Raw genomic sequence first — 11,064 nt, forward strand, 5'->3', positions numbered from 1 at the left:
CGTACAACTGACTAGTTGGGCCAATGACGATGAAGGCCGGTCCAAGCCACGGAACGGCCACCCCTAGCGTACGTCGTAGGGTACCTCTCGATGAAGTCGGCCGCCTCAAGGAATATGCCGACATGCGCCAAGTGGATGCTCATATTCAACTCCAAAATGATATAATTGAATAGTTGTGGGCACGGAGGACTGCACGGCGATAGTTTTTTTTCTTTATTATGTAAATTTTTTTTTATCTATGTACCTTTTTTTTAATGCAATTAATGAATTTTCCCGTATATGTCTCGTAAATTTAATTACGTAATTTAATCGTAATTTTAATTCCGTAAATGTAGTATTTTTTGAATTATTTATATTGCGGCTGGCGCTATGGCTGACCTAAATCGATGTGGCAGGTGGATTTTAGTGCTACTGATGTAGCGAGGGAGTGAGAGTGGTTGACCTATTGCCATTTTGGATGCTCTAAGGGGGTGTTCGGTTTGCACGATTGTGTATATATATAAGGTATTTATTGCTAATTTTATATCCAAGTTACCATCATTACTGGTATAACTTTTTTAGTACAATTAAACCAGAAAACGTTGCCAATTTAACCTCCATCTTTCTCCACCGACGCCACCGCCGCTAAAGCGATTTGCAGCGCCGTGTTGCACGAAACCCAGCTGCCGGCTTCGCCACTGTGGTGAAGTAGAAGCCAACCCCTTTGTCTCCAGTAATAATCTGATCTTTTTCAAGCTTATTTTGATCATAATTTTCAGTAGGTTTTTTTGGGCATTCATTATTGAATTAAGTTTTGAGCTTCCCGTTATTTGATTTTGACGATTCTATGTTGATGAAGTTAATTTGTGGCATTTCCCTTTGAATGCTGTTGTTTCAAATATTCAATTGACTTGTTGAGCAATAACCTAATCATGGGTGCTCTTTGAATTTTGATGAATGTTGAGCTTTATGTTTATGAATTTGCTTTTTTGTTTTCCTTTTTATCTGTAGATATCTGCTTGGAGATTTTGGCTTATAGAAATCGAGGTGATTCAAGTTATTTAAGGTGGAATTTTCTTGAAGTGTTTGGGTTTTGCTGGTGTCCCGTTTGTCGAATTTTGGCGTCTCCGTTTTTAAGCACTGGACAAAGGAAAAGGGGAGATTTTTCGGGCTCTATTGGATAATAGAGAGAGATGGTGGTTTCTTCAGCGAACGCCTTTGCAAAGGAAATGAGCATAAGAAAAAGGATTGCTGGCATGTATGTGAAGCTTTTCTTTCCATGAAATTGCTTGAATGTATGAGTGCAATTTATAAGTTAAACATTATCGTGCATTTAATCGAATGTATATCTTAGGTTTCTTGTTTGTGTGTTGGAATATCAGTGTCTAATTTGATTTGTGGTTAAATTGATTAAGTAATTGAATCTTGATGATTAGGATTGATCGAATTGTATGGCATAGTATGTTCATTCCTTTTTTTCGTTTTGCTCTTGGAATGAAATGTACTGTTGGTTTTGCTTTCGTGTGATGTGGAATGGTGGACGAGTAGTATGGATGTTGATGTTACTGTTACCTTCTCGAGTTTCTCGTTGTAATTTCATCTTTAGGAATTTCTCGAGCTCTTTTTCGCAGATACAATAAACGAGAAGAGGACTTCTCATCCTTGCGTGAATACAATGACTACTTGGAAGAGGTAGAAGATATGAGTAAGTATATCGATAAATTGAAATTGATGTTGTTAGATTAGCAAATAACTGAAATGCATTTGCTCGCAGTAATTAATTTAGTCGAGGGGATAAATGTCCCCGCTATCGAAGCAAGAATTTCCGAGTACCAGAGAGAAAACGCTGAGCAGATCATGAACGCTCAAGCTCGCAAGGTGCCTTAATTCGCTTGTTTTGGGTCATTGTTTTATGCTAAAAACTTTATCCTGTGAGTCGGTCTTTTTCCATCACTTACTTAGTGTTATATAATGATGTAGGCCGAGGAATATGCATCTGCTTTAGCAGCAAGCAAAGGACAAGTTCAAACAACTGGAATCGATGTTGTGAGTTTTTCTTATTGTGTAAAATTATTTTGGTTTTTTTTGTCGAGTTTCCCTATATATTTCATATGGCTTTCTCCAACCTTTTCGGGCACTTTACATGTGTATGACCTCATAGAGCTCCATGGTAAATTCTTAGTATAAAATTAAGTACAAACTAATTCTGAAAGCAAGAAAAATCGTAGTTTCCAGATCGTCTCCACAAGGCTACTTCTGGGGTGCTGACAGGCTAGGGATTTCTTTCACTATGTTATTTTGATAGACTTACATGGATTTAGACGGCTATTTATACTAGGAAAAATATCCCCAATCCAACCGTAATTAGGACTCTGCCAAAACTGATTAAAACCCCAATAACTGCTAGATCGTCAGTCACGCTCCATAACTCAATATAAACTATACTAAGGCCAAAAGAGGTTTCTTTATTTAACATACATTGCCAAAATTGGTCATATTTGTAGTCGTAGTTTCCTATTGTTAAGATAGTAGTCATGCAAAATGGTTTCTCAAACTATTTTGTCTTGGTTATGAGAGAGCTAAAGGGCATTAATCATATCCAAGAAACGCGATGATATATCTAGTTGTCGATATAACTGGTCAAGAAAGAGTCCTCGTGCTCTTTACCGGAAACCCTTGAATTGAATTTTTTCGAATTATATGACATATAGTGTATTTGATTCACATTTGGACATCACAGTGTCATTTATCTCATTTTCACTTCATCAATACAGTCCTCCGGCTCCCAAGTAGGCACGAGCAACGTTCCGCAGGGGCAATACGCACCTGCAGTTGCTGGAGGAATTGCACAGCCTCGGCCAATGGGCATACCTAACCCACTTGGGTCGGGTCATGACATGATGGGACTTGAATACGAAGACGAAGAAACAAGGAGAATCCGAGCAGAGAAGGCAGCCAGGGCGGGTGGATGGAGTTTTGAGATAAGCAAGAAAAGGGCTCTTGAAGAAGCTTTTGCTAGCATTTGGGTATGATTTTCATACATTATTACATCTCACATAACAATTTTCGCCGTTCTTTTTTTGGTGACGAGGGCTTTCTTGGTGCGTTCGGGAGATTTGTTATTTATTCGACGTAGATGACCATGTCGAATTGATTTTACACTTTCTACCTCTCTAGTAGTGCAAGGTTTTAATGGTTCCTAGTTTACCATGTGGCCATAGCAACTCGAACTTCCAACCTATTAATTGGAGGGAAAAGTCTTACCAACTAAATTGTTAAACTCTGCATCATCAAGTATGTCTTAAGTTGATGCCTTCTTAATTTTAAATTTTTTTTGTTTGTAATTTAATTATTCCGTGCATTTACAGATAAACCCATGTGTTTTTATTGTTTTAAAAGTCGGAAGTCATTTTAGGCAAATTGGCATAATAAGTACTTCCTCCGTCTCCATGTAGTAAAGTCGTGTTTCTTTTCAGCACGGGATTTAAGAAAAATTGTTTTAAATGAGTTAAGTAAAAAGAGAATAAAGTGGAAAGGAAAAATGTAAAAAGACGAAGGGAGAGTAAAGTATTTTTTGCTAAAAAGGAAATGACTCAAGATACAGTAGGACAATTCAAGAAGGAATGCGACTTAGCTATAGAAGGACGAAGGGGGTAATAACCATGAATTTTATAGCTAAATTCCGGTTTGTCCCGTAACTTTAATTTTCACTTCTACTTTCTCTAATTATTATAAAAATATATAAAATAGTTCATTTTCCTAATTTTATTATAAAATATATAATGACATTCTTATTATTTTCTCTAAAACCCTCCTTTTTAGGTATATATTAGAAACGACTACTATTAAATTCAATTTCTAAAAGAGAGAAATTTTGACTCAAACAAAATAAATGAAATCAATTCAAAACTAGAAAACAATCAAAAAATGAGCTCTCATTGCAAGTTGTGAATTTTATAGCATGAGGCCTCACACCCGCATCAATATTACAAATAATAAATAGGGATACCTTATCATAGAAAAATATGAGAAAAATGTTTAAATTCCTGGTTCAAGAGAGATTTTAAAAGTTGCAAGTGAGACCAAAATATGACCAAAAATCACGAATTTAAAAAAATTGATATTATAGCAACATCAAGTAATTCCATTTATTATTTACATTAAAATACTCCTATAATAATTTATTTTCATTACTATAAAATTACTGCTACTATTATTCCATATGTACCATCAAAATGGCAGGCTTGAAAAGTCAAATATGGTTGAAAATGAAGATGGATAAATGATCTTTATGAGATTCTTATCAATAGTACCAAAAACAATGTGACAATAGTACACAAAAGACAGTATAATGCACAAAAAAAAATTCATTTGCTAAAAATTGCATTATCTTCACCTACCAATAATACAAATTTAATTAAATGCGTAGGACACACTACTCCAATTAAATTATAATATCCTTGATAACTAAACATACTATTGAAATTCACAAATAAAAAATCACGTGCTTGTGTGTGTGTATTCAATAAGTCTGTGTCTATGGATGCTATGAAAGTGATGAAATGGATTTTCAATGGAAAGCCACTTTTTATGGTATATATTTATATTTATTTCTTTATGAATCAGTCACAATCACAATTGTATAAAATGATAAAATAGTGTTTTAATTACTTTGTTTGATGCTGCAGTGGATAAGATCTCCACTTCACTCTTCGGTTTTAAGCAATAATTATAGTATCTATAATTTATTTTTATTTTCTTCTTTTGTTGAGAGGAGATTTATTTGGGCCCATTTAGATTTTCCAACTATTATAGTTTTTGTAGTTATTTTATAAAATTTGAAAGAAATAAATATGGTCAGAAATATAATATCAATGCGTATGGAATTTGTGTTTAAATTATACTAGTACTACTTGATGGAGAAATATGAATAGATTTTGTTTCAAGATTTTGTTGAGTCTACTAGTTATATTTGAATCATATTTTACTAAAATCAATAGTTTGAAAAGAACAAGTAACAAAAATTAAACAAGTTACGTATACTCTTTTTGAAGAAAAAATTAATTAGTTAATTAATTTTAGCAAATTACTGTAAAATTTTGCACGATTAGGTGATAAAAACTCTTTTTAAATCAAACAAGTTATGTATACTCTATATGCGAAAAACAATTAAAATATTATTTTCAATTTAAAGAATATGGAAGAACTTTTTGTTCGGATATCAAGGCCACATAACACAATAAATGTGGATAATATGGAATAATCAAATAAGGAAATGTTATCCTGTAATTAACTATTGGTATAAGACTATAAATAAATAAATAGAGCTTTACCATATTCTAATATTCTATTCCGCCGGAGATTAAAGTTATTCTGAAAAATAGTGTATATAAAATTGGAAATACTGTGATATATTTCCGTATATTATCGAGCCACAAAGAGACTTCTCAAAAATAAAAATAAATGGAACCACAAAGTAAATTTACCTTTTCCTTTTATCTTCGAATTTATAAATGAAAGGCAACACTCGAGACTATAAATTATTAATTATGTTATGTGAGATAAATATTGACACAACAATTACTTAATATTCTCCGGAATCTTAATCTATTGCAAAATCAGATTATTTTACAAGTTCAATAATTATCGCGTTAATTTTATGATTAATAATATAATATGTAAATCTAAAATTTGTCGAAAGTAGTGAAATTACAAGCAAATTAACATTATATATGTACATAATTACGTGTAAATTAATTGTTTGGAAAACCCACATGGGTTTATTTAAGATTAAATTCACTCCCATCATAGATCACGAAATTGTTTTATTTTAATCTACAATAGGAAACAAGAACAAATATGCAAAATTGCCCCACAAAATATAACCTTTTTCATTCGATATTTCGATGCAATCTATATTTCTCAAGTGAAGTAGACGTATATGCATTAATTTTTATGTAAAAACAAATGAATTTAAAATCAATAATATTATAATTTATATTTCTGAATCAAAAGAGGTCCACATAGCATGAAAATGACTGTTATTAAAAATTTATTCTTCTCTATCATATAAATAAAATTACAAATAATAAATTAAAATTAAGATGCCCACTTCACTAGGGTTCATTGTGGTCCACTTTCTGAACATACTTATAAATGATGTGACGTACAACTCGTGAAGCACGATGTTGCACAAATATTAAATATTATTGAAACCTACTCCCACCTCATAATTAATGCAAACAAATGATCTATTATGTGATCATTCATATGTTAATTTCATTTGATCAAGTTATATGTAGACCAATCAAATTTTCTTGTCAAATGTCAAGTAACTCTATATATATTTATACGTAAAGGGATGTGCAAATTCTAAATATTTTATAAATTTTAAACTATAATCTGGATCCTTAAAAAATGTTAATAGATGATAAAATAGTAGCAACAGAAAATGTAAATACGGTGTCAACAGTTGATGTTATGTTGATATTGTGTTGGCATTTTCTTTTACTGTTATTTTATCATCTGTTGATATTTTTTAATGGTTCAGATCATAATTTGAAATTTGTACAATATACGAGTTTGTATTTTATCACTACCGTACATAAAATTAGAAAAACATGAGAACTCCAATAATCTATCTTAACGGGATTAATTATTTTTGGTATCTAGATCAATTATAATAATAATATTATTCACGTGTTATTTCCTGTAATAAATATTATTGTCCTTAATTAATTATCGTTAGTCAAAAATTGTTCCCCCGTCATTATCACTACCGTCTACCTATAATATATTTCGTAAAAAGCAATAATTTAATCATCCACAATGTTGCAACTCGTTTAATGTCGTGTTCCATAAAACGTCAAGGATTTTATGGTTTAATTTATGAAATTAGTTTATTTTATTTCCATTTCCACCTAACAACACTAGGCTTATTCTTTTATCCGTTTCCTATTTTTAATTTTAATTTTTTTTTGCTTTAATCATCACATTAAAAATATGGTTGCTCTAGTTTGGATTGAGAATCAAGTTTTAATCGTTGCATCAGTTGTTGGATGTCGGCAAAATATTGCTTAAAGCTTTGGAATAGTCGAATAAATTACTGAAATTATATATGGATCGTAATCATATTAAAAAGATGAAATATCTGCGAAAATATTTTGCTTTGATTAATCTGAATATGCAATATTCACATTGGTTTTATAATATTACAATTACAATTACAACATTATTTAACAGCTGAAAAACTTTATTTAAAAATATTAAAATACAATACTACTAGTATTCAGATTGATAGATTAGATGTGACGTAATATTATGTTTTGTTTAATATGATTAATTCGACCTAATACTTACTTTAGAAAAAATTACATAACATTAGTCCATAGTCATACCTTATTATAAGTATTTAATTTTTTTTATAACGGCAAAGTATTCAAACTATCCATAAATATCGAGCCACACATATAAATAAAAAAGTAAAGACACTTAAAACAACAAGATTACGAGACAATCTGATTAAAGAACAACACTTGTCGATACTAAGAAAAAGTAAGAAAAGACGTCTAATATAGCTAACAAAAATCCAACGAGCAGAAGAAGTCTCCGCTAACAAACAATTCTCATCGGCAAATGAGATTCACGACCCTTAATATAGCATCAGGCTCGCCATTTAGACAAAAATAATACTAAGGTACAACTCAAATCTCGGATAATCTCACGCCAATTACTAGCACCTGGAATATGTATATAGTTATCAACAATTAAACCTAAAAAATTTACAACATTTATATTTAGGATTTTGACGAATCTCACGGGAGATTTAGTAGGTGTGAATATATTTATGAATTATGATAGTGGATATATCTAAAATTCCCAATAGCCTACATATGTAGTGCTAAGGCATGAGTTGCCCGAAAAGAGAAGATAGTAGGTAGTGAGATCAGAAAACGATGTCGTATTGTGGACGTGGAATGCCCGGCAATCTCCTCGTGCCTGCTATTGCCCACCTCTATCCAAGCACTTTCCTCACATTACACGTTATTTCATTTTTCTCATTATTTCCTATTCTTTTCTCAACTGGATCACCGGAAGAGCCGGTATCCATCTGGCCTTCCGATTTTAGATGTTGGTTTCTTGAATTAAGGGCTTGGAAAGAGAATTGTTTTGTGGATTGGTCGAATTTATAGTGTTGATTATGGTTTTGCAACAAACTAAAAGGTTAGGTATGTTTTTGAAAGTGGTATTGGAATTGCAAATCGAGTTTAAGAGAGTAATTTAATTTGCAATTAATCCTAACATTGGAAAAAGTATAACCTGATTACATATTGATATGTTAATCTCATCTGACATTTTCTCAAACATGATCAAAGGTTTATTTGTGCACATTTTGGAAGTGAGAATAAATTTTTATAATTGCAATAAATTGAATTTATAAATTAATTATTCAGAATAGGAGTCCTATTTGGTTATAACACGAGTTTTAAGAAATATAAAGAAAAGTAGATTGAATACGTTAGTGAAATGTGGATCCCACATATATATATTGATTTTATAATAGAATGTGAGTGGAATGTAAGGTCTACCTAGTAAAAGTGAAATAAGACTCTTACGGTGAGAACGAACTGAAATAGCAAAACAAGACTCTTATTGTGGGATGGAGAGAGTATTATCATACATTTTACTCTTAACCCATGTAACACATTATATTCCTCACCTCATTTCATTCATTAGGGCATTCACAATGGGTGGGGCGGACTATAGCCCGCCCTATGCACCGCCGCATCAACATTTTATCCTCCAACCCCTCCACCTGCAATGGGGCGGGCTATAGCATTTTACTTCTAATTTGTATTTATATAAATTGTGGATGGCCTTATACACGCGTACCATCTCATTTCGTTGATAAAAAGAATCTTATATGAAATCGTCACCGTTAAATGAGTCGAGATTCAAAACTAAATTTACTAGAATTATTTCACATGCTAATAATAGCCAATACTAAAACAAAAAGAAATACTATCACTAAGAGCACTCCCAATGCTCTCCCTAAAAACTCTCTTATTTCTCCCTAACTCCTGCCACATCAGCGCCACATCAGCACCAAAATTTATCCCCAGTTTTTAGCCAACTTTTAGCCAACTGCTCCAATGGTTTCTCCCTTATTTCTCCCTTATTTCTCCCTAACTCAACATTTCATTTTTACATCATCATTTTTAATATTATTTAATTTTCCCTACAAATGTGTTTAATAAATAGATTTATAAATGAACAATTCGTCGTTGTATTAATCATTGGAAAATATAATACAACGAGAAAAAAAAAAACTACAAATAAAAAACCATAAAAAACAAGGATTTAAAAAACTAAGAGGGAGGAGCGCCCGGCGAGAGGTCCATCTTGATCTTCATATTTTGGATGGTCGACCAGAGGGACTGCTTCTCTTCTGGGGTTCCGCCGCCGGTGAAGTACAACGTGTACAACTGCGCCAGAGTGGCGGCATTGGAAGAGAACGTGGCTTGTTGTAAGAACGGGGATTCCGACTGGGCATCTGACGATATGCCCTTCCCCTTCCGCCTCCCCTTCGCCTTCTTCGCTCCCACAGGGCGCTCGTGCGGACCATCCTCAGACAAGTCGATGGGGATCGCGCTGCCCTCACTCTCCGCACCGCTAAGTCGCGAGCGCACCGATTTCCCGTGCAGCGCGCTGTGCATCTCCGTCCGGAATTTGGGGAGATCCTTCAGCCTATCATAGATTTTCCAATACTTGAAGCCCTTCGACAAGAACTGGCCACTATACATCCGGATGGCCTCATCTCGGACCATGTGCTCGTTCTGGCCACTCGTCATGTTCGTCATCAAGTTAGAATATATACCGTTGAAATGGGCGCAGTCCCTCATGAGGCGCTCCCAATGCCGGCGGATCGCCTCACTGCCATGGTCCTTCATCGAGGCAGTCTTGTTGGTCGTGTACTTCTCCGTAACCTGCGCCCAGAACATGATCTCGGTCCGGTAGTTGCTGCGCACCGGGTCTTGAGTCGTGTCCGCCCAGCAGTTGGCTATCAGCTCGGACTCTTCGAGAGTGTAAGTAGTCCTTGTCCGCTTCGGCTTCTCATCGGAAGCCGTATCAGCCGCAGCCGTCGACGCCGGCGCCTTCCCCTTCCCGCTCCTGGAAGGCGGCTCGGCGGGCGTTTCTTCCACCTCGTAGTCGTCCGTGCTTGAGTGTCGGATCCGTTGTGTACGTCGCGGCCTGAGATTCTTCGTCGCCTGGGGTTGATCCAGGGGTGTCGAACAACGATGTGACTATCTCGGGGGCGATACACATCGTCGGGCTGGAGAGGGCATGCTTGAGGGCAGACTGGAAGTACGGTCTGCGTGGCGTAGGAGTCTGCAATGGGGACGGACCCGCATATGGATATTGGCCGGGAGGAGAACCCATCGACAACAACGAGCTCATCCACTGCTCATTTGCTTCATCAATGTTGGGAATTTGCGAACTCGACTCTTTGCCCTTACCCTTACTTTTTCGAGAATTTTTCCTACTAGAGCTCATAATTTTGAAGATTGAAGATTGAGATAAGAGATTGAAAAATTGAGAGAATTGTGTGTGATGAATGGAGGAGGAAGAGGAAGTATTTATAGTGGTGGAATTATAGATATAGCCGTTTAAAAAAAAAAAAAAAAAAATATCGCCGAATCGCGCCACAGTTGGCGGCGATGATTCGGCAATGTTTCGGCGATGGATCGCCGGTTGGCGTTAATTCGGGAGGAATAACGCCGAGAATTCGCCGAAATCGTCCCATTGGCCGGCGAAAACTCGGCGATTTTCGGCGAAAAATCGCCGAATTTAACGCCGAGCCCATTGGGAGTGCTCTAAATCAAAGATCCATAGTAAAACCATCATTGTACTCAAATCCTAAATCCTCATTTTGGAGTTAGGTAAGCCACGAGCCACAAACTTTGGGTCAACAAAATTACTACACAAACCGGCAAACACCGGTAAATTACCAAATATATTTATTAAATACAATTTCCTCTCTCCATCTCTCATGGTTAGTTGGTTGGTTTGCCTCTATAAATTAAA

The 11,064-nt window shown here is 34.9% G+C and overlaps 1 protein-coding gene across 1 annotated transcript; it reads left to right on the forward strand.

The window, feature by feature from the left end:
• Nucleotides 1–549: 549 nt before the first annotated feature.
• On the forward strand, nt 550–3,328 carry LOC125204040 (CDK-activating kinase assembly factor MAT1). Its single transcript, XM_048102580.1, has 6 exons — nt 550–712; nt 991–1,237; nt 1,611–1,684; nt 1,754–1,857; nt 1,960–2,025; nt 2,754–3,328. Exons 2-6 carry the CDS (start codon nt 1,173–1,175, stop codon nt 3,009–3,011), a joined length of 567 nt encoding a protein of 188 aa, XP_047958537.1. The 5' UTR covers nt 550–712; nt 991–1,172; the 3' UTR covers nt 3,012–3,328.
• Nucleotides 3,329–11,064: the final 7,736 nt, after the last annotated feature.

The sequence above is a fragment of the Salvia hispanica genome, chromosome 2 (assembly GCF_023119035.1).
Source record: "Salvia hispanica cultivar TCC Black 2014 chromosome 2, UniMelb_Shisp_WGS_1.0, whole genome shotgun sequence".
In the NCBI taxonomy this organism is placed as follows: domain Eukaryota; kingdom Viridiplantae; phylum Streptophyta; class Magnoliopsida; order Lamiales; family Lamiaceae; genus Salvia; species Salvia hispanica.